Below are 24,632 nucleotides of genomic sequence, written 5' to 3'. Positions count from 1 at the left end.
CTATTTTTGTGGCAAGAGAAGAGAATCAATGAGATCTTCCTCATCCAGTCCATTTTAGGAACCAAGCTTAAAAGAAATTGCTATTTATTTCCATTGTTTCCTAATCTTTGGCCTCCTCTAATGGCTGAAAGCAGCTATTACAGAGAGTGGAAGGAAGGAAGGAAGGAAGGAAGGAAGGAAGGAAGGAAGGAAGGAAGGAAGGAAGGAAGGAAGGAAGGAAGGAAGGAAGGAAGGAAGGAGTATAATATAGGACATGGTGGTTTATTATCAGTAATAGTTTTCCACCCCCTAAAAATATATATAGCTCCTTTTAATTTTTTTAAAGATGTTATTCTATGACTGAAAAGAAAGAAAAAGGAATATATTGAGAATTTATATGATGTAAACATCATATAAGATATTGGTAGAAAAAGGAACAAAAACACACCACCATTTTCTTATAAGTAATACTGAACTGGAACAGATATAAACAAAATTATTTATCAGTTCAGTACTTTAAGAACTGATATTCCATTCAAAGCAAAAATGGATAAAAACCAGTAAAGATGACAGCATTGTCACTCCAATTTCTAAGAATATAATAAGAATTAATAAGAACTTTTAACTTATCTACAACAGGACACTTATACTAAGATAGAATCTAGAGTTTCCAAATGTTAAAAGAAAAGAAAGATGTGACAAAGGTCTGTGTATGAAATTATAATTCATAAACAAAAATGCAAATAAATGCATTTCTTTTTCAAATTCATTAGCATCAGCATGTGGCAATTGGGATTTTCTTGAACACCTGTATGTGTGTAGCCCATTTAAATTCTGGATATTAAAGTCAAATTCAAATTTAGAATAGAGCTGGAAGGACCTTTGAGGTCTTCTAGTCCAACCCCCTGCTCAAGCCTTGGCCTATACCATTTCAAACAAGTGACTGTATAGTGTCTCTCCTTTTCGGGTTTACAAAGTTTTATTAGTTTATAGTTTACAATACAATCAAAATGCAAAGTAAATAGCGGAAAAGATGGGAAAGGGAAAAGGGAGTAGAGAAGTGATATAAGGAAGAAAAAAAGGGGGGAGACGTTGACTTCCAACTTCTTTTGGTGCAATAGAGTATCAACTTCAAACCTCAATTTTTTTACTTTTACAAAATAATATAAACTAGCCATTTCTATAACATCAAATCTATCTAATTGGTAAAGCCCACAATCAAAGTTTCATTTTTTTTTCCACTCAAGCACAAGATCCAGAGTTAGTTTTTTGGCCCTTCTTGAAATAATGAGGACTCATACCAGTCAAGATATTTTAATTGCATAATAAATTAGGTGCACATTATTACATTAGCAACAGTCATCCACCAAGGACCCCTCACACTCATCCTCTGAGGCATTTCCTCTCACTTCAGAGGAATTGCAAATTCAGGAATTTGAGAATGAGTTTAGAGATCATGAAGTTACAGGAGCAGAGAAACAGAAATATTCTTCATGTCCCTGTTTGGCTTAATTACTTCTCTCCCTTAGTGTCTAATCTTTCACATTCAATACTCTGTGACTGCAAACATTAGAAATGTAACTTTCCTACAATGGAAAACATGCAGGTTTAAGAATGAGAAGAGCCCATGGACATCACTCCCCACATCTCAGGATGCTGACATTTTCTCCTACAGACATCTCTTTGTAGGGAAATCTAAAATATTAGGATAACTGCTGCCTATTATATTTAACATTAACTTAACTTTTATGATATAAATGAACATTATTGACCAATCAGATCATTGTAAATCCTGAACAAATTGTGGGTTTCTTCCTGTGGTGGAGTATGGGACAATTGGCCCCTTCCAAATGTTATGCACAAATTACAAATATCAGCAACTTGAAAACAAAAATGTGAGGATAAGGTGCAGTTGGCTCACACTGCCATTTAAATCCTACCTGTGCAAAGACTAGGAAGGGGGACTAGCAAGGCTCCGGTTGATTCTGTGTGGACTGGCGAAGGCCAAAGATCAACTATCCCTGCAAAGTCTCAGTGAAGCAGATTGTGTAGGGACGATGGTCAAACCACACCTGGCACCCCTTTGGAAGTGTGCAGCAAGTACCTGCTACAAAATGGCGATTATGGCAAACAAGAGATAGCTAATCAAGCAGACAGGCATGGTTAAAGGCCTCTTGGTGAAGTTGAATCTGATCAGAGGACACATTTGAGTGGGGATCATAGTACACCACACCAGTCAGGGGGTCCTCACTGTTAAGCTTCATCTACAAAGTCTGCAAAGGCTCCTTGCTGCCAGTTCACAGCCTGGAGAGGGGAAGGACTGCCCATTGGTGTCCTCACATGAATGTGTCACCTGAACAGGTGCATCCCTTAGGTAACTCAACTAAAACTGACAAGCTACCTACCCAAAGCCCCAACCGAGCTCTGTCCTTAAGAAGCCAGCGCGACAGATACAGAGATGAGGACTGAGTAGAATGTCTTTTGAGCAGTACATCCACTGCACCTCACCTTTTGAGATGGAAAAGCCGGAAAGGTTAAAGGAACCTGCACATGTTGTGGTCCAAGGGAACCAGTAGCGCAGCTCGTCCCGTATTCCCAATAGCCTCAGAGTTTGTGAGGAGAGCCTAGGTGGATCTTTGCAGAAGATCCGATAGCTCTGTTCCCACCTGGACACAAAATCAGCCACTTGCATTGTTTAGTCAGGTAAAACGTTTTATGCTTTTTATGAAACCATCTTACTAAGATGGCATTTGGAAAGGTAATTGTGTAAGTTTTCTGAAATAAAAATGGAAAGTGCTAGGGCTCAAATAGCTACTCCAAATCTTGGTTGGTACCAACGCCACCCTACACTCTCTCCAGAACAGACAGATGAATAGATGAGGATGTTTCAGCCTGGCTGTCCTCGTTTAGCGATCACAAATGGGACCAGCAACTCAGTCTTTAAGCGAACCAGCTTTTAAGTGAAAGTTGACTTTTATGAAGTGTCTTCACCCTTAGAAGCAGCGACGGTGAAGGAAACGTTACAATGATTTGGTGAAACTTACTGTAGTAGCCTGTAAACACAAATACACAAACCATAACAATTTCAGATTAAAATATATGTGGGAGCTTTTTGTAATTATTCTGAAGGAAACCAATTGCTATCTTCAGACGTTGGCGATCATGTTGGCGATCCTGTTTTTATCAGCAGCTGCATGAAAAAGTGCTCCTGAGTTTTGTCCAAACCATCCCTTAGATTTTGAAGCCACGATGTTCTTCTTCTGCCTGGACCTCGTTTGCCTTCAATCTTTCCCTGGAGGATTAAATGGAGTATGCCGTATTTTTCTGGGTGTCGCATCACATGTCCGAAATATTCTAATTTTCGTTTTTTAATTGTTTTTATGATTTCCCTGGGCTTTCCCAGACAGCTTATCACCTCCTCATTTCTGATCTGGTCAACCCAGCTTCTACGTAACAGCCGCCTGTAAATCCACATTTCAAATGCTTCTAGTCTCTTCAGGTGGCCTTCTGTCAGAGACCCACTCTCTACTCCATAGAGCAGGATAGAAAAAATATAACACCTGACAAGCCTGATTTTCAGTCTTAGGCTTATGTCGTGACTGCAGAAGACCTTTTTCATTTTGAAGAATGCTGTTCGAGCTTTTTCTATCCTTGTCTTTACTTCAACGGTCATGTCCCAGCTTTCATGTAAATTGGAACCGAGGTGCGTGATCCTTTCTAAGACGCCAATTCATGCAGTCTTTGAAGGAGAAACTCGAAAGGTCATTTCCATATGTACAGTATAAAAGGGTTCAATTAGCTATGAGGATATACTAGTGAAAATAGGATATGCAGTATTGTGAGGATACTTTACTGTGTGTCTCTATAGGTAATTTATGTGCAAATCTTGTGGTCTCACACTTGGGCAACTAAATTTGGGCCTCACTGAAGAAATGTGTTTTCGTTGCATGGACCCAAAGGCGGTTAACCAATCCAGGGCTCTGGCAAGATAAGCCCAAGTTGACAAGGTTCTTTCATATTCTTTCATGTTTATGAGGAACAAAAGGAACAGTCAAGTAGGATGTAAAAGAGAGCCTCAGTAACCAGGTCCACGTGATGACTCTGCTCAGTTGCCACTGAATGCTGCAAGGGCTTCAGCAGAATAGGAGGGCTGGTGTGATCCGTGTTGGGGATAAGTGGAGAAGAAATAATCATCCCTCCTACAAGCTGAGGTCTACGACAATATGCTTGTAAACCAGTGTGTTCCCCTTGAAGCTGGGGGCTAGGAGGACACTCATGTCCTCTAAAGGGATGGGCTGAAAAGCTCGTGGAGCTTGGACAGAGAGTTCCTGAAACTTCACAAACTTCTGCTTGTCTTGATCCCAAAGGTAGATGTGGGTAAAGGAGAAGTCACTACCCAAAGCCATATAAAGCTGCTGAGATACCTGGAAAGGCTCCATCACCATGGATCCTCGAGAGGGCAAGGTCTGCACGTCTGTGAATCGCAGCCCTTCCCACCTGACCACCTTGGAGTCTCCAATGTAACGGCTCAGACATAAGTAGTGGTCTCTCTTTATCTGGAAATGCTTGACCATCTGGACATCCAGCACGTCTGCCACATCACCCAAGTGAGCAAACTGCTTCTGAGAGCGGTTCCATTGGTAGATGATAGGGGCCTGGGAGCTGCTGGAGATGATCAGCCGTGGTTTCCCATCAACCTCCAGGTACTCCACATCTGTGTCCCGATGCCACGCGTGCAGGTCCTGGTGGGAATAGAAGCCATTCTGGTTCCAACGATAGAGGCTGGTGGAGCCCGCCTTGGAGCTGTCGGCAATGACAAAGAACCACTCGCCATCAATCTGGAAGGCCTCGATGTCATTGGGCTTCCGGATCGTCTGGCTGTCTATATCTTGGATCTTAACGAACTTGTCAATGTTGGTGTCCCAGCGGTAAATATAAGAGCCTCCAAAAAGCTGAGCCACTACAATGTACAGCTGGGATTCTACCACAATTGGCTTGCAGTAGACAGCGGAGTGAGCTGCAAGAGAGAAAAGAGAGAGAAAGCCACAGCATAGAAACAGAAAAATGTTTAGGTGTGTGTCATGTATGTGTTTCACTTTGAGAGCGGGCAACTAAATTTCATTTTTGATGTGTGCCGTTGTGCCCACAGTAAAAAAATGACAATAAAGGTTATCTTATCTTATCACTGCAAGGACTAACATCTCTGCAACCTATCTGAAGAAGAGGTGAAAGAGGATGGGAGTAATAGTCCCACGTAGAGATTCTCATCTAGTCAAAACACTTTTATTTTTAAAATACGTACTCAAATAGTGACCTTGGAATTTTATTAAACAAATTTATTAAATAAGACTGATCCTGCCAACTATCAACCTATTAGTCCTTAATATTATAGCAACTGAACCTGTTTGAGCAGGGAATGGCTTTGCTTCAGCATTACCCACTGGGTTTTTTTTTGTTGTTATTTTAGCTACTATATTGTACTTTCCTCAGATTTTTCAGAAGGTCTATAATTCTAGATTTTAGGGTAGTTTTAACTAATGAATGATGCTTTTTAGCAGTTTTTTTTATGAATCACTCCTTTTTATTACTGAATGTTCTGGATATTCAAAAACTATTTTCTCTTCTTTTTTCTTTCTGCTCTTTAATAATCACAATAAAGTTACTTGATATGTTAAGCTAGCATCATAGAGTTATATGTCTACCACAATTTATTTATTTATTTATTTATTTATTAAATTTATATCCCGCCCTTCTCCTTGCGGACTCAGGGCGGCTGACAATTTAAAAAACATAAATAACAATTACAGAATTAGAGACAGGCTGTCTGATTGAGAGCTGTAATCTAAGATATCAGGGGAAGACACATTTGATGTTTAGGGATAAAAGTCTTTTTGAAAGTATTTAGGTAAATGTTAGGAAAAAGAAATGACTTTGCTATAGGTGTGTACAACAACCAAAGCAACCAAAGGAAATAGATGAACTTTTTGCTAGTCAGTTAGCTGAGGTGCACAGGAAACACGCCACTGTAGTAGTGGGGACTTTAATTACCCTGATATCAACTGAGAAACAAACTCTGTGAAGGGAGGGATCAAACAGGTTCCTGACCATGTGTAGTTGACACCTTTGTCGCCCAAAAGGTTGTGGTGGGAACTGGAGGGACAGTTATACTGGACTTAATTCTTACTAATAGAGATATTTTGAATTGTTTCTGTGTTTAGAATTTCCATCCATGAAATCCTTCCTAATCTCTCACTCTGCTAAAGTCAGCTTTCTTAAACTCTAAAACTCTAGTTTGACTTTACCCATGTCTGAATTATGTCAAGTTCTAGGATTTACATCTAATAATATTTGGTGATTTGATGAGACTGGTTTGTATGGTGGTTTATATAGTTGGGGGGTTTCTGACTTACATCTTGTTACTATGGCATTGTGTTACTTGTGGCTTGTCATTTATGTATATGTTTATTTTTTGTGGTCTTCTTGTTTAATATTGTTGAGATTGGCAGACATAAAAGTGTTTTAATTAAATCTACAGGGTTTTGACAGCTTTTTGACAGCCTGAGGTCACCTTGCTCCCTAAAGATTTGTCATTTCAGATTGCAGAGGAATCCCCAACCCTTCCTAAGTGCGACATGTGCCCAATCCATTTGCTTTCCAGCCACACCAGGGTTTAATCAAGGTCCCCTTTTGCCCTGCAGGTGTGCCTTACCAGGGATGCGGTCAAAATCTCGCAGCTTACGCTCAACGTAGTCCCACTTCAAGATGGTGCAGCTGCTGGAACTTGGCTGGGCCAGAGCCATGTAGAGGTCACTGGAGTACATGAAGGGCTCAGCAGATACGGACTGGAAAGGCAGCACCTGATGCACCACAAAGTCTGGGGGGAGGGGGGGAGGAGAACCAATCATGTTTAAGTGGTCCCTGTTAAAGCCTGGAGGAATTTACAATTGAGATACCAGAGCTACAAAATATATTTTCCGTCCAAGGATCTTCTTGATGCAGGAACATTTACGATAGAAGTAAAAAAAAAACATCAAGATGATGGCCACAACCACATGATCAAGGTCTTCCCCTGTTTTTACATATACATGTAAAAGGGGATGGGGCTTCAGTCATATGAGGATAGTGTCTCTCTTATTTGTTTTACCCCTCCTGCAGATGCCCATCTTCACTTTAAGTAAAATACATGATGACTTTTGCCCAATTATAACGGTTGCAACTTATATAGTTTTACAATAAGTCAACACAACAAATATTTTTAAAATATGTTATCAAAGCTATATATAATTTCAGACTGAAAAATATTTTTTCCTGGTAATGACAGTTTTAAGATTAGTACCAGAAAGGCCACTTTAGATATCACATAATGTCAGTTTCAAAATAAAATAATTATTTATTTATTATTATTTTATTTATTATTTAATTGAATTTTTACCCCGCCCTTCTCCTTACGGACTCAGGGCGGCTGACAGCCTGATAAAAACAGCTACAAAAATACCCCAAAAACTATCATTAAAACAAAGTTAAAATAAAATATTAGATTTGGCCTTATTAATTATTAAAATTGCTTTTAAAACCCCACTAAAAATTTCCCCTTAGGCCAGTCCTGCTTGTTGGAAGAGCCATGTCTTAAGGGCGCGGCTCTTAATGTCCTATATTTGAACATAATTTGGTCTTGACGCGCTATATTTGAAATATCAGCTGATCATAAGGTGAACTTTGGCACCTGGTGCTTATTTCTATGTGCAATCTTATTTTAGAAATTCCAGCAGCCTCACTGAAAAAGTGTCAAATAACGTCAATAATACTTTTAAGTTAACTGACCCAAATATTGCAATGTTACAAATAAATCCATCCCCATGCCTGTGACATCTCTGGAAACAGGAAAGGTTTGCCCCAGGAAATTCTCATCTTACTAGCCTTTATAAATGTTTGGAAGTTGTCAAGGAAATTGAGGAAACTTCACCCTAAGCCCCAGAAGCAGCTGGAGAACATGTATGTATCTTTGATCAATAAAATGTTGGACGGATATATGAGTTCTGATACTATTTTTTAGAGAGCCGTATGAAGACATCCATTCCTACCTGTGGTGATACAGTCAAAGTCCTTTAGAGGGAGGTCTCGGATCTTCTGGCCTTGGTACTGAGGAGGACTACCACAGAAAATGGCAGGCATGCTTGCATTGGTGTTCTCCATCCATTCTACCAGCCATTTGATCTTGCAATCGCAAGTCAAAGAATTGCCCCGAAGATCTCTGTGGGGAGGGAAAATTTAGGGACCATCACTGAACTTCTCCATCTCAACTCTAATGACAAGCCCCTATTGTCCAAAGAAAGTGGTTTGTGGACAAACTAAGTGTGGAAATGGGGGGGTCAGTTCACTCATGGGAGAACTACAGATATAAATTTGATTCTAGCATCTTTCTCTTTGGTGGGAGACCCATCAAGATCTGCCTTTACACAACTTGCTTTACTGAATTAACCCATTTGTTGCCCCTTCTATATTGAATCGTAAACCTATCATTGGTTGGATAGTTTGTATAGGCTAAACCACATGCACAGTTGGGGAATGTTATGACCTCAGAAAGGTTAGGATGATTCCTGAACTGGTTCCTGACAATTTAATCAGCAGAAGATGAGGACAGAAAATGTTGCACAATCCATAACATAGCCTAATACTGTCCTTTTTTTAATGGAATGTTTTATGTTACACAAATTAAGGTTTGGATCATCCTGTTACATATCTGAAAAGTCGTTATATATAGCCAATGAACTCAATGTTTCCTGGCACTGTTTCCTGCTCTAGGTCCCTCCGAGGAAATAGGAATTTGGCTCTTATTGTCTCCAATTTGTTATTCTCTTAATTGGTATGGAATCGGGCTAAAAAGTATGCAACTTATATCTTTAAAAATCTGAAACACCACCCAGTCATATATATTCTCCTTTCTTAGTCTCTGTGGAAACAAATAGGTGTGCATTTAAATCATATTCCCTCCTATTCCATTCATTATTTACATCAATTGATTTTGGAACTTTGTCTTAAATTGTCCCGCTTGGCTTGTGTCGTACAAAGCCTTCCCATTCATCATATTGATGAAATTAACAATTATATAGAGTAGACATTTCCAGTTCCAGAAAGAATTAGCCAGGTTATCATAGGCCTCTAGTAGAATACACAATAATGTTGCATGTATCATGAGATCACTGTGCAAATGGTACAAACTATGTAATTTGTGCAATTTGCATGATGATGTCACATTGCCCGCCTAATGGACATCCAGGTACCATTATTCCTGTCACTGTTATTTTTACAGCATTCCCAACCTAAAGAGAGCCTTACAGATCACTAAGGATATCCAAAGGCTTCAGGAGATCTCTGGGCAGCGTCTGCAGATTGTTGTTGGCCAAAGATCTAGAAGAAAAGAGGGAAGGACAACTATTTTATGCCAGACATTTGATGATCCTCACATAAAGAATGAACAATGAAAGGGAGGCTTGCAGGGGGAGCTGCAACTGTGTTTTTGGAACATTACTTCAATGTGCAAATGTTCATCCTTTTTAAGAGTGGTGAAGACTCATACAACTCTCTTCCATTTTTCATTCAGGGTGGAGAATTTCAGACCCTGAAAATGAGCTGGAGAAACAGAAGCCTCCTTCTCAGGGAAATAATTATTTCAACAATCAGAAACCTTAATTCATCTCAGGGGTCTTGATCACCATGAGGATAGATAGCATGGTTTTTTTTGTTTACTTTTTACCAAGACATAAAAATTGTATTAGGCTTTGGAGAGAGTCAAAGACACTTTAGCCAGATGTGTGTGAAATGAGCTGGGTACGTTTGTGTACATGGAAACTCACAGATGTGTCAGGGACCTAAGCCCACGAAAGGCATTTTTTGACAGAGACCGGATGTCGTTGTTCTCAATGAACCTGAGGAGAAAAAAAAACAAGATGGCAAGGACCTATATTTTCTCCATCACCCTCCCGCCCCCATTTTCCTCTAACAACAAATCCCATTTCCCTTCACCTGTGTCCAGATGCCCCTCAAACACAATCCTTAGCTTCCATTCTTTGAGGTTGCCCGCCCAAAGCACTCTCCCTTTCCATGGTACTTGGGCTAAAATACAGAGGCAGTGGATGCCCCCGCAGGGATACTGAAGTCCAGAGTCAACACTCCTAGGACAAATGTTCCCTCTTCCTAATCAAGAGGGGTTTTGCTTCATGGCAAAGATTCAGGGATTTGGGATTTGATTAGTACCTCAATGCAGGTGCCCTGTAACCAGCACTGGAGCAGAAAGAGCGAGCCAAGCCTATGTCTACAGAAGATCATTAACAGGACTGAATCTTGCTACAGGCAGAGATGGCTCAGCCTCTGCCAGGGGAAGATCTTCCCATGATAATGGGGAGGTCTCTCCCTGTAGTTCTCATGCTGAAGAGGAAGAACTAGGTGCTATCATTGAGAAAGGAGAGGAACAGATCCAGTGCTAGATCCAAGTATGTCTGTGTGATAGGTGACTTCCAAATCTTTCCTGTAATCCTTCTCCAGCCTAGACCATCATATTTTAACACTACGTGAGGTTTGCATACCCTCATGCATAGTGTCATTCCCCCCCCAAAAAAAAGTTCTGCCCAAGCCACCCCATTCTCTGACTAAAGGCCCCAGAAAGGCTGCCAATATTCCGTACAGGTATTGCAGGTGAAAAAGTCCCGTGAACGCGTTGTCTCTTATCAAGGAAAATTTGTTGGAATTCAGCAAGCTGCAAGACAAAAAAGAAAAGTGTTAAAGCTGGTCAGGGGACAGCCTAAGACAGGCAAAACGGCCTACCCACATTTTGTTCACGATTTCCTAAATAGCGCTAAGATTGTTTTAAACGTTCTTGCATTTTTATTTAATTTCAGTTCAGTTTTTACATTCCGCTTGGATTACTTCTTGACAGGCCCCTTGGATACCAGGATGATGGATGAAGGGGTGTTCCAAAGGTGATGATGGCGCCCCTGATTGCATGATCAAAGCACCCCCCTTTTTCACGCTGGGTTTACACTTTAAAAGGGATGGTGTTTGGATGGTGCAGTTATATTTTGCGTGACTTTTTCTCTCTTTTTTTTGGTACAGATGTATTGATAAGTATAACAACCAGAAGATACGATAAATATAACCAAAACAAAATGGCAATCCAAAATACAGCAGTGCCAACAAATTCAGAAAACAATATATAGAATAATGAATAAGTAACATTTGTTGAAATGAAAATTATACCCATAAAATGTTAATATAAAAGTTAGTTCAACATATATATAGTCAGAGAGATGATCTCCATTTTAGTACAATACAGTATGTTATTTCAGTAAAATGATATTTATTGCCTACAGTCCACTGTGACACACATTAAACGGAACGAGGCTTCTATTGTGTCATTATCCTGCCATCCTGACTTTTTCAACCCCTTTTTCTGTCTACTATTGCCATATCTCTTTCTCTTTCTACTAATCTAGGCTCCTTCCTGAAGCAAATGACCCACTTAGCAACTCAGCCATATGCAAACCTTATTTGAACTAGACCACGAGTTACGCTTGGTGTGGATCTAGCAAAGCCACTTCACAGATAATTGTTAGCAGACCTGCAGTGTAGCATAAAGGAAAAATCTGGAAGTGAAGGGCACCACATCTTCAAAATCAGCCCTGCCCCACTCCAGCTGAGCTAGAGAAACAGTTGCATCTTCTCCAGAATAGTAAAACCCTTGTATGCAAAACCTTGCCTTGGCAACTTGGCAACTGCCAAACGGCTGGCTGGGAAATTCTGGGAGCTGAAGTCCACCCATTAGAGAGTTGCCAAGGTTGAGAAACCCGGTTCCCAAGAATGCCCTAGTGCCAGGAAGGAAGATTTGCTGCCCTTGCTATGAAAAGCACAGGATCTCTGTCCTCCTGCCAGCTCCCAAGAAATGCCCGTGGCCAAATGCTCCTAGGCAGGCATTCCACTGGGGAAGCGCTTAAGGGAAGGCTCTGCGCTGACAACGTGGGGCTCTGTTCCCCATCTTCAAGCAACCAGGGTGGGGGGGCAGAGAGACGTACAGGAACTGCAGAGAGGGAAGATGAGCAAAGGACGCTTCCTTCAACTCGCTGAAGCCGGCATTGATCAGGGTCCTGCAAAAGAGGAGAGGGACAGAGGTCAGTGGGGAGCTGCTGCCCACCCACCCCACCCCCCACCCCATCCACAGCTGGTCTGAGAAATGCAAGCCTCTGGCTCTCTGGATCTCACCACTCCAAAAGGGCACCTGCTTCTGGGACGGAGCCAAGGCGTGCAAGTGAAGATGGGGGGGGGGCTTGGGTGATGACCCCTTTCAGCATGTCCTTAAGTGAGCTGGGGTCCTGAGAACGGGCATGAAAGGAATGTGCCTGTGTCATTCAAAGACCGGCTGAATGTTTAGCCTTTTTGCCTGGCTGCACTGCAACCCCTGAAACGGGCACTTTTGCCAACTGCTAACCCCAGCTATCAAAAATCAATAATATATCAATGTCTTGGTCAATCAAGGTCTACTTTTTTTTCCCCCAGAAAACTTGTAGCCACCAAGTGTATAGACAGAACCTTGGCCAGCAAGATGGCAGTACCTCACTGAATTTGGCTGCTGTTGAGCGTTAACCAGACCCTTTTCCATTTAAAATATTTAATGATGAATAATATTAAACCATTCATTAACATTTCTATGGGGGTTGGACTCGATGACCTCTAAGGTCCCTTCGAACCATTATTATTATTATTATTATTATTATTATTATTATTATTATTATTATTGTTGTTGTTGTTGTTGTTGTTGTTGTTGTTGTTGTTGTTATTATTATTATTATTATTATTATTTCAAAATATTTAAATAAATAATAATTTATATCAATATAGCCCTAGGGAATACCAGTCTATAATAGATTGTGAAAGTGAAAAAAAAATATATCCAAGAATCGACTCCTGCATTGTTCCCAAAAATATTCCACGAAATTCACGAGAGTTGCCATGGAGGGAAAGGGGAAATTACGCAAATTAATCATTTGCATGATTTATGGAATCGTCTGCATGATGTCACGACACGGGGGGGGCATCCCTGGGGGCTTCTGTCAAACGCTGCATACGGACAGCTAGAAGGAGCCTCCAGGGATGCAGCTCCTGCAGAGTCTTCAGGAATACAGAAATGGCCCCCCTCCATTTTCCCAATTGTATAGGAAACTTCCGGGTATGGTCAGATAAGTCAAAATGGCAACCGGGATGTCGTTAAAGCTTGCCCAGCATCAATCCCACTGTCCTAACCACCCCTTGATTCTTTTGAGCACCACCCCCCAAGACTTCCGGGGCTCCTCCTCCCTCCTTGAGCTGTCTTTCCTCCCAGTCCTGCAGCTGAGAAACTGCGACACTTGGACACCCCGCCCCAAGGTGGAGAGGAAGCCTCGAATGCTGCCTGTCCTGCTGTGATTCGTGAACGGTGCTTGGCAAGAAGCCCCCAGAGCACTTCAGCAAATCAATGCTGGCCCACAGGTGGGGACGTCGCCTGGCATCCCACACAATTTCTGGCGGGGGAGGTCAGGTTTTGCTGGAGGGGCTGCCGCAATGTTGGCCTTTAAGCAGGAAGAAATGCCTGAATGTGTTTCGCATTCTGAATATGGAGAGGTTCCTGGAACTCCCTTGCACCAGGGTCCAAACTGAAGAAAAAGCGTGTATTGCCTTATACAACATGGTGCTTCCTGGATAGCTTTCATTAATGCTAGTGGAGGCTGATGGAAGTCAAGCACCTCTTGGCTGGAGAGGGCTGTTGGAAAGCATGTGGACACCACCCAGAGGTCCCACCATCAACATAAGGGCATCCCAACTAAATGCAATCAAAATTTTATTTATTGGTCACCTTTCTATACCGCCCATCTCACCTAAGGAATTCACCTAGGTATTTGCACTGTGCAGTACTGCAGGAATGATCTCTTGGCAGCAGTGAAGTTTTAGCTTCTCCCTACAGAATTGCAGATTTAAAGAACTGAAAAAAAAACCTCTTGAAGGTCACCTGTTCCAACCCACTGCTTAAAGCAAATCTATTAGAGAAGGAAGCTGCAACTCTGACATGTCACCATCCAGCTTCTGCTGACATGAGTCTCCCAAGGAGAGCCCACCACCCCCTTATTATCTGGAGTTGTTCTGCTCTCAAGAGTTATAATCCTTAGTATGTTTCTCTAAACAGTCCGACAAAATGTCTTCCTTGTTACTTGTATTCGTTTTCAGCCAGGTCCTTCTACAGTGTGAAGGTACAGAACACAGAATAACAAGAGCTGGAAGGGACCTTGGAGGTCTTCCAATCCATCCCCCTGCTCAAGCAGGAGATCCTAGATCTAGACCATTGCAGACAAGTGGCTGTCCAATCTCTTGTTGAACACCTCTAGTGTTGGAGCATTTACAACTTCTGGAGGCAAGCTGTTCCACTGGTTAATTGTTCTCACTGTCAGGAAATTCCTCCTTAGATCCAGGCTGGATCTCTCCCTGATTAATTTCCACCCGTTGCTTCTTGTCCTGCCCTCAGGTGCTTTGGAGGTTGATCCCTTCTTCTCTGTGACGGCCCCTCAAATATTGGAAGACTGTTACCGGAGCCCCCACCCTCTGGAACGAACTACCCCCAGAGATCCGGGTGATCCCGGATCTCCCCTCCTTCCGCCGCGCCCTAAAGACATGGCTTTTCCAACAAGCGGGTTTGGCCTAGGGGAATTTTTAGTGGGGTTTTTAAGGGTAATTTTAAGGGTAATTTTAACGATTGGCCTTTACGAATATTTTCTTTTAATTTGGTTTTAATATGGATATTTGTTGTAATGTTGTTTTATAAGGCTGTTAGCCGCCCTGAGTCCGGTGAGGAGAAGGGCGGGATACAAATCAAATTATAAATAAAATAAATAAATAAAATGTCACTAAACAGGAGACCACATAGAGCGTCTCTTCTTAATGTTCACAGAACTTCCTTTTGGAACATTAGGCAACTTTGCTGCCCATCCAGTCACGCAACTTACGATATTTCAAAATTGTATCGACAAATTTGACAATTACCAGTAGCTGTTATATCCTTCAGAACTAACCGTCCTGGACGAGCTCCCCAGAGCTTCTAGGCTAATGTAATTTTCTCGCGGTTGGAATTTCCACTGAGTCATAAACTCACCGCAAGCCCGCCTCCCGCGAAGCTTCTCCCCGCCCTGCCCCCGAAGAGTTGTTGCGGGGCTAAAAGTGTTGTGTTCTTTTGTATTCCCCCCCCCTTAATCCCCTATGCGCATCCTGATCGCCCATTAAGGGTGATGGCCCTTCTCCATTGATCGCCCATTAAGGGTGATGGCCCTTCTCCATCTGCATACAGTTTCAGGCCCGTTGCTGGTTGGCTAACTAGCAACGGGGTCTTGCCAGCCAATGGAATTGTGTGATTACAAGCCAGGGGAATCCCATAAAAGAGGGCTCCCCTGGCCCAGAGAGCCAGTCCGGATTTACTTGACGCCTTGCCAATAAACCGAGAGCTGACTGTCACTCGACTCGTGTCTTATTGCCTGCCGCGGTCTAACAAAAAGACCCACCGGGAGATGCCAAGACTCCTTCTCTCCCCACTCTGCCCCCCCCGCCCCCCCCCCCAGCGAAGTCCGCCTTGCCACTCACAGGGAAATGACGTCCCGGGCGAGGGTCTTGGGGACCGCCCTGGAGTCCACGCAGAAGGCCGTGTCGCGGGTGCAGGAGCAGCTGGCGGGGCAGGGGGGCGGCCGGGGCGCTCGGCGGGAGGACACCGGCGCCCCGAGGCAGAGCAGGCCCAGCAAGGGCAGCAGGAGGAGGAGGAGGAGGCGGAGGAGGACGCGCCCCGCGGGGCAGCCTGAGCTCCGGCGCTGCAGACCGGCCATCGCCTCGCCCAGCCGCTGCTCCCGGGAAGGCGCGGCGCCCACGCGGCTCCCCGCAGGCGACCTGCTGCTCCGGCTGAGCTGGCGGCCCCGCCGGCCGGCTTCCTTCCTCTTCCTCCTCCTCCTCCTCCTCCGCGGCCGGCTGGCTGGCGGCGGCTGGAGCCCAACTGGCCAGCGGGCTGCTTCAGTCCTGCAGAGCGCGGCGCTCGGCTCCTCCGCCCGGCGCGGGGGTGGCAGGCAGAGAGGGAGGCGCGGGAGCGGGCTGCAAACGCCAGCCTCGGGCGGGGGGGGCGCTGGGGGGGGAGAGCGGGGCCAGGGAAGCGCCGGGGACTCTCGAGGGCAGCGGGAGGAGGGGGGGAAGCACGTGGCACCCGCGGCTCCTGGGTGGGGCGAGAGGCAGGGGAGCCTCACCCCAACTTCGGGGCGAAGAGAAAGAGCCGTCGGAGGAGCGTGGTGCGAGGAGCCCAAGATACTAAAAGGGGGCTTGGGTTGCCTAGAGGCTGCAAGACACGAGTGGGGTGCTGGCTTTTTGAGGGGGCAGAGCAGTCCCATGTCAAGCGCGGGGTCGTGGGGCGCGCCTCTTGCCGGCGCTGTGGCGCTGGCCATCCCGTGCCCTGCGCTGGCCGGGTGGGGTGGGGCGGGGGGCTTAATATGGATTTGCACAATGCATCTTCTCGTCCCCTGAGTCGTTTTGCAAAGACCTGCCTGGTGTCCCGTATCTCAGACTTGACAGGTGTCGAACCGGTAGCCCTTGCGTGATTCTCTTTTATGGCATGCAGTCTGATGCCAAGCAGGAAAACGGAGTTAAGACACGGCGAGGCAAAGAAATTAAAGGCTTGCATTTCAAAAAGGAGCTCTAGCTCAGTCTAGTTTAGATCAATTATACCGTATGAGTTGATCCTTACAACCTCCACAGTTCCCCCCCCCATCCCGCATGTCCAAATATTGCTTCTAAAACTGCTTTTTGTTCTACACCTGTCAAGTTTGAGATACGGGACACCAGTCAGGTCTGAATTTTGCACACCAGCGTCTTCTGGAAAAGTCCTGATGCTGCCCAGAGAATGTGACTTTGGACAGACAGAGATTACACCATTTGCAATATCCAGATGTTTCTGGCCTCTTTGCTCCTTTCACAACTGGCTCATCACCAGCCTTTGAACTGGGCTTCTGGCTGCAATCATTGTTGTTGCTCGCCTTCCCACTCTCCTCCATTGTGCTGGTGACTGAATGGAGTCCACTGGGGGCCAGGAGCCAGTGCAAGAGCAGCGTGTGGCACAGGCACAAACATCTCTTGTTCCAGGCACAGCTGTGTCCCAGACAACAAAGGGCAAAGTGTGCAAGGGGGTGACTTGAGCTTTGCAATCCACTTTTTTGCCACCCAGAGCCGGACTGAGACGGGCACAAAGGCTCCTGGGGCCAGGCCAAGCAGAAGCTGACTGCTTTTGGGGCAGACTGCAAGCCCCCATCGCTGGGTGGGAGGGGAGGAGGAGCAAAACCCTCAGGGGGTCCCTGCTTTACATTTATTGCTATGCTTACATGTCATCTTTGCCAGATCGAGATGCAAAGATGTGAGGACAAAACATTCACTCCGTTTTAATCCCAGGTTGACTAAGAGACAGTTCTGCATCCACAAAGCTACACTTAATAAATTAAGCACATTGTACCGTAATATCAGGGTTCACCGAAGCACAGAGGTTCCTGCAGCCTGGGTTGAAAATAGACAACGCTGGCCACCACAATCGCACAGTCAAAGCTTTGCGTGCCTGGCTGAGGAATTCTGGGAGTTGAAGTCCACAAGTCATAAAGGGGCCAAGTTTGAAGACCCCTGGTCTAGGGTCTTTTTGTATCGCAGTGTCCAAAACTGGATGAAGTGTTCCAAATGTGGCTTCACTGGTGAAATATGAAGTGAGACTCACTTCTCATGATCTTAATGCTAACCCTCTGTAGATGCAACCTAGGATTGCATTGGCTTTTTTGGCTGCTGCAGCACATTGCTGGCTCGTGTTGAAGTGCTTGTCCACTAGGACACCGAGATCGCTACCGTTGGACCAGGCATCACCTATTCTACACCTGTGCATTTGGGTTTTCCTGCCTACGTCTGAGGGATTATTGCCCTGGTATGCCCTTAAACAGCTTCCATTCATTTTTCCCTTGGTGGGTGCAGGAGTATTTCCTGGAAAGCTGTGGCTTAAACGATGAAAGAAGAGGCTTTCTTTAGATCTTTCTCTTTAGGAGCTAGAATATCTTATTGGCAAGCTCTGAAGAAATGTATCATTATACTGCCATCTTTCCAGCAATTGAATGCCTGCTGTGATAACACAAGGTGGCAACTCCGTGTCTCTCCAGAACTGTTTAACTTCAATGCCCAGCACCCCACACCATTAACTATGATGGTGGCTGCTGGAGCGACAGCTCCTCACACACACACACCCTCTCTTTGGCTCCAGGTTTCTTTCCAATAATGTGACCCTCATTCTCTCAATACTGTTGCTGTTCTCAGAAGCTCCTGCTTTTGTGTTTTTGTCAAACATCTTAAGAACTTTTCAAGGAGCGATTTCAAAATGGGTCTGAATGAGGAGGGCTTTGTACTTCCCAAATTGACTTTGGAACAAGTTGTGTTTAGGTTTAGGAACCACAAGAGACTACTTGTTTCTAGAAGGTCCTTCTGCTTACGGACAGGGTTCTTCAGAAACGTTTGAATGACATGTGTCCAAATAACACTTTTGGATTGTTCTGAGAAGACTTGGCAAGAAACGCTACCTAAAAGCAAGACTGGCTGCTGGCCAACAGAGTCGCAATGAGGCTGGAGGACAGCTGACCAATCCCCTGGAGGAGTTTAGCATCAGGTGCATAGTATAAGTAGAGGTCCTTCTGCCTTCCAGAAAAATAAAGAAAATTCTCTGCTGGAGAGCAAAGGATTGGAATGGAAGTTGATTACAAGATGGACGACAGCAGCAAGTTGGCACTAATGTCTCAACCACCACCGGTGAGTTTCACTCCTCCTGGGAAGAATTTTTGTTCCTGCAACTTTAACGTGGAACAATGTATGGGACGGGAGCTAGAGAAACAGAGCCAGCTAGAGATAGCCCATAATATATGATAACTGAGGTGGAGAGTTCTAGTTACCCAACTCTTTAGTCAATTAATAGGGGGGCACAACTTATGAAAACTTTCCTTCCAAGCTTTCAGCCCTTTCGTGTTTCACCCACCAGAAAGGTTTCATTCCTCTTCTGCCACCTCTAGAGATGCCCCAAGTCTGTTGCCTGAATACAGGTAGTCCACAACTGAACAAACACAACTGAGTCCCAAATTTATATTGCTAAATGAGAAATTTGTTAATTTACTCGGAGGAAATAGCTCCCTAGCTGGTTGTCATTACCCCTCTGGGGGAAGGGAAGAGGGGATGGATATCTTCTGTCTCAGGGTGACTTCTGGAGGGAATACAAAAAGCAGAGGGTCTATCTCATTATGTCCTTGGAGATGAAATCCAGCATTGGGAGAGGAATGCTCACATCTGTTCTGGTCCTGCAGGATTACACAGCATCTCCCAAGCCTCCTGACCTTCCTAGCAGAGCACTCTTGGTCGTGGCGATGGTCATCGTGGGGATGGTTCTGGTGGTCCTGACTTTCCTGCTGGCAGGGCTGCACATCACCGAGAAACATACTGAGGCGGTAAGGGCAGCTTGACCGGGGCTCTTGGGGTGAGACTATGGAAGGGACTTCCAGAAAAGTTCATAATAATTCATCTTCACTAGAGTCACTCAAAAAAATCAGGGTGATGGCCATGATTGTGTGGTTGACGCTCTACCCTTCGTTACGTGAAGATGTCCTTGGTCCCCATCTTCAAGGAGAGGGCTCTGATCCCTTTCCCTCACCTGCTCCCTCCAACGTGAGTTAAGATTCTTGGTGAATCTTCTGGAGGGAAGAAGCCTGGATTTCCCCCTGTGCAGAGGCATCCTGGGCAGCGCAGGCATTTTTGACTCAACGGCTGGTTTTCTTAAACCAGGATAAGTTCTGTGTGATGCGTGACACAAGCCAATGGTCTTCGTCCTTTCTGGAAGTTCTGATTCCCATTTGGTTTCTTGGTGATTCCTAGGTCCTGCAAATGACCATTCAAGGCCTGGATGGCAAAGGTTCCTCCCAGCACTTGGCCATGAGCCGGAAGGAAAGACTGGCCATATTTCCCATCCACATGAAGCTCAACTCTTCGGCCACCGTGGTTTACGATTACAGCAATGTAAGATTTGCACTCTCTTCTGGCTTCACTTGTCTTGGCCAAAGGTTTGCTTGTGAAGCTGGCTGACACCTATTCAAAATCAAAATATTGTCCCCTGTTTTTTAAAGTAAGCTTCTAGTTCTTGTTGTGACACTATGGAATCTTAGGAGTCTACTGAAAAGTTCCAACCCAAAGATATGTCCCAGGTTTTGGGGAAGGTCTTCCTTATTGCAATTCAGCGAGAGGGGAAGAATGAATGAAGCTGATAAATAATTATCACTGTACAGAGGAGAGACTGGCCCATAGGGACTACTGCTTTGCATCAAGTGATCCTCTAAATCTAACCCTAAGCTAGACAAACATCTGGATATTTGCTCTATTTCCTTTCACTCCAAATGTTCAAGTAGGAGCTGGTCAGCCATTCCAAAGAGGTGCTTTATTTGGATTCTTGCTTGGAGAAGAGATGGGGGATGAATGAAACCCTCCAGCTTTCTGCTTCTATGAGATGTTCCAAAATCTTTCCACAGATTGTCTATAGGTTGCACTCAAAAAATGGTGGCCAGGATGGTTTGATTGCATTCAGCCACTCCTATAAAGAAGAGGCAAAATATTGATTGCCCCATTATGGCCACCATCCTGAGTTTTTGGACCTTACCCTCCAGACACCCCGGTCCTAGTCTCTCATGGATTAAGATGTTTACAATGGGGGGGGGGGGTAAACAAACTCAAGGTAATGGCCATGCCTATGCAATGGGTATTGCAACATGTACCAAGAGAGGAGAATATCTATAACTCAGGGTTGAACTGTGGGGTCCTTGGTTCTCTCCATGCTTGGTAGTTTTCATGCAGACATTTCATTACCCAACTAGGTAACATCATCAGTGCTAGAAGGGAGTAGGGTTTGCTCTGTGTTTGCAACATGTGTAACAAAGCAGAATCTGGATCGCTCCTCAAATCTATTTCAAGGAATTGCCTAGAGCAGGGATAGGCAACCTTGGCTCTTTTATGATGCTATGCTGGCTCAGGAATTCTGGGAGTTGAAGTCCACGCATCATAAAAGAGCCAAGGTTGCCTACCCCTGGCCTAGAGGGATAGTAAGGGATTTTATTCAACAATGGGGAAAAGGTGCAGGGATGTCCTGAGTGGGCTCTGTGATCAGATACCCAAAGTTCTGATTCTTGCCAATGTGATTCTTGCCATCGCAAGCTCATCTCCACATTCTGCCTTTGAACAGCTGGTGATTGGCTACAGATCATGGCCAGGAGAGTCCTGCTATGTCATCAAAATGAACCAGAAGGATATACAAAGCCTGGATGCTGTCATGGAGATCTTCCAGCATGTTCACGTGAGTAATAACAAGAAGAAAAAGTAGCACGTTCATGATGGGGGAATGGCTGCAACTCAACTCAATGGCTGTACAACTGTGGTAAATACATGCCGGTTGCCAAGCAACTGAATCTTGATCATGTGACCTTGGGGATGCTGCGACAGCCCTTAGTGCAAGGACCGGTCATAACTCACTTTTTTCCGGTGCCGTTGTAACTTCGAGCGGTCACTAAAATGAATGGCTATAACTTGAGTTGCAGTCACCAAAATGAAACCAGCTCTACCCATCATGAGGACGAGCTGCTTGCTGTTGAGTTTCTTTCTGAGTGGAGCAATACTTCTTCCCCCTCCTCTTGCAGAAACCCCCTGCCCTGCTGCCCCTTGGACAGAGAGAGAAGCCGGTGGGAAACTTCTCTGCAGTGCCAGCTCACCGTTCGACGCTGGGAGCCGCCATCAACCTCCTCTGCAGCACCATGCCCGTCCACTGGGCGTAATGGAGTCAGGGCGGAAGAGGCAGAGCGGCGGACGGGGAAGGCGTGATCCACCACAAGCAGCACGGCTGCGTGTCCACCGAGGCACCTGGCTGCCCAAGTTTCACGCTTGGCACTCTCGATCCTCCAGGTCGCGGTTGTCCCAAAGTGCTTTTTTCCCAAAAGGCAGCTGGACTCTCTTGGTTTTGTTCTGTAAGAACATTTCGTTCCTCCTCCAAGAAGCTTCCTCAGTTCTTCAGGACAAAACTGAAGAAATTTCTTTTGGATGAGAAGTGAAACGTTTTCAGAGACAAAAACCACAAGAAAGTCCAGTTGCCTTTTGGGAAAAGCAGCCTTGGGACCCCTCCTGTTGTTACAACAGATCCTCCCCCTGTATTATTTGCATCTGTTTTTATCATTTGTGTTTTTGCATTTTTTAAACAAACAAACAAACAAAACTTTTAATTGCTTGGAGAGTTTGGATGAATAGCCAGGCAGGGTGGAAGTGGAATCAATCTGTTAAGCTAAAGATAGATTCTTGGGCAGCCTCGGAGCTCACAGGGGGGGAGGACTTCTTAGAACACCACTCAAATAATCCAGGCATCAGGATGCAATTCTACTCCTCAACGGCTGCATTCACAAAGCAACAATGACTGGAGATGCTGTATCTGGCAAAGGGATCATGCAGCCTGGATTAAATAATAGGGTTCGATCATTTGTGCTTCAGCATAAATTTCAACCGCCAAGTCTTTCTGCTTGGATTTCAGCCACAGGCAGTCCTCGACTTAGCCCCCCCCCCCCCCACATTTCTGTTGCTAAGCAAGACATTTGTTAAAGGTCATTTTGTCCCATTTTATGACCTTTCCTGCCACAATTGTTAAGTGAATCATTGCACTTGTTAGTAACATGTTAAATGAATCTGGCTTCCCCATCGATTTGCTGGTCAGAAGTTTGCCAAAGGGGATCACATGATCCCTGGATGCTGCAACCGTCATAAATATGAATCAATTGCCTGGCATTTGAATTTTGATCCCATGACCGTGGGCATGCTGCAACGGCCGTGTGACAAATGGTCATAAGTCACCTTTTCAGTGATGTTGTCACTTCATATGGCCACTAAATGAACTATTGTAAGTCGAGGGCTAGCTGTACTTTCAGCCAGTTGATCTCATATTTTCCAAAAGATGAAAAAAATGTTCTTGTATAGGTTCTTAGTACAGACTAATAGCACCTCCTGCCTCCCAGGTCCAGTCTGTGTCCGAGTTCTTGCCAACACTCCCAAGAATGTCTGCAGCATCTTAAGCTCAAATCAAAATTTAGGTCTTGTTGGGACAAAAATCTGGTCTGGTTCCAAGCCAGGAGAAAGACACTGAAAATAAAACGGAGGCAGGCCACATTTTGGAAAGGAGGTCTCTGTTTATTTAGTTGCCAGAAACTTCAGTGACAGCAGCCTGTTTCTGGGGTGGCTGACAAAATGGAGTTGAGAGTAGATGCCTAATACAGTCTAACACAGTGTATGAATTCAGTCATTGCGATTTCCAACCACCCATTAAAATTTACTCCAATACATGTACCAACCAGTTGCAGTTTATCCAATAAACTATGACTAAGCTAATCACAGCTTAGAAAGCAATGTGTGGACATACAGGCGTGTCTTTATTTTCCCTAGATTTTTAAACAATGTTTGCCTTGAAAATACAAATTTGTGCACATTTTTTTTTGTAAAGCTTCGTAGGTTTTTGCTCATTCAACAGAATTTTGAAACGGGAATAGGCTGTTTTATAGGAGATGGGGATAAACTAATTGGGAGCCCTCGTGATTTGCATGCAAAGGGGCCCCAGAATGAATTCCAGCATCTCCAGAATGATTAGGGAAAGTCTCTGGTTTAAAATCTTCTTTCAATCAGTCAATTGCAACCAAAAAACCAGTTTCCCTGAAAAAATTTCCCTGAAAAATTAATAGCAACCCTAATCAAGGGGTCAAATCCATAAAAACAGAACATTCCCAAGGCTTAGGACTGCAACAAGGTCAGCTACTGAAATGTCCCATCCTGGAAAGCAACAGAAGGAAAAGGAGCCTGACCTTATTTGTCCTGCATACAAACTATGGCTTGTACCAAAGTCGTAGGGCTGGTTCTGACAATATAATTCCTTCTGTGCTTTGCAATGCGGATTCCTGACCTTTGGGATTAAAAAGAGTTAAGGGGGGGGATCAAAAATCTATGTTTTCTTACTTTTTTCATTTTTTTTCTTATTTGCTACTTTCTTTCATATTTCTTTGATTTTCCCATACTTTTGTTGTACTGAAAAATAATAAAGAATATTTTTTAAAAAATATATAACAATCTGACTTTGTCTGGGACCATTTTTGATGTCAGATTAAACCAAGGAGATGAATGGCTTGAATATATCTTAGGCAGCCTTTGGATAAAGTCTCTGCACACCTTTGGGCAACATGTTAGTCCTGGGTGTTGTGTTTTGTTTAGGGCAGGGGTAGGCAACCTCGGCTCTTTTATGACTCACGGACTTCAACTCTCAGAATTCCTGAGTCAGCATTGCTGACTCAGGAATTCTGGGAGTTGAAGTCCGTGAGTCATAAAAGAGCCGAGGTTGCCTACCCCTGGTTTAGGGGAACATTCAAACTTTCAGTTCCATCCCCCAAATGATACCTTTTCTAAGGCTGCTGATTGTGTGACTCCGCTCTCACCGAGAACTAGTAATCCAATCCAGGACCACCAGCTCTAGCATTGGTCCTATGAGC

The 24,632-nt window shown here is 44.4% G+C and overlaps 2 protein-coding genes across 2 annotated transcripts; one reads left to right on the top strand and one right to left on the bottom strand.

Annotated features, from left to right (window-relative positions):
* Window positions 1-4,178: 4,178 nt before the first annotated feature.
* LGI3 (leucine rich repeat LGI family member 3) lies at window positions 4,179-15,863 on the bottom strand. The gene is made up of 8 exons (XM_015811344.1): window positions 15,628-15,863; window positions 12,045-12,116; window positions 10,661-10,732; window positions 9,834-9,905; window positions 9,316-9,387; window positions 8,061-8,230; window positions 6,689-6,853; window positions 4,179-4,996 (listed from the first exon to the last, which is right to left on the bottom strand). The coding sequence occupies exons 1-8, from the start codon at window positions 15,861-15,863 to the stop codon at window positions 4,179-4,181; spliced, it is 1,677 nt and encodes a 558-aa protein (XP_015666830.1).
* A 2,920-nt stretch (window positions 15,864-18,783) lies between these two features.
* SFTPC (surfactant protein C) lies at window positions 18,784-21,896 on the top strand. The gene is made up of 5 exons (XM_015811332.1): window positions 18,784-18,846; window positions 19,392-19,532; window positions 19,957-20,097; window positions 21,311-21,421; window positions 21,762-21,896. Exons 1-5 carry the CDS (start codon window positions 18,784-18,786, stop codon window positions 21,894-21,896), a joined length of 591 nt encoding a protein of 196 aa, XP_015666818.1.
* Window positions 21,897-24,632: the final 2,736 nt, after the last annotated feature.

Source organism: Protobothrops mucrosquamatus, unplaced genomic scaffold (assembly GCF_001527695.2).
Source record: "Protobothrops mucrosquamatus isolate PMUCROS unplaced genomic scaffold, P.Mucros_1.0 scaffold_50, whole genome shotgun sequence".
In the NCBI taxonomy this organism is placed as follows: domain Eukaryota; kingdom Metazoa; phylum Chordata; class Lepidosauria; order Squamata; family Viperidae; genus Protobothrops; species Protobothrops mucrosquamatus.
This window is presented reverse-complemented; position numbering and strand designations above follow the sequence as displayed.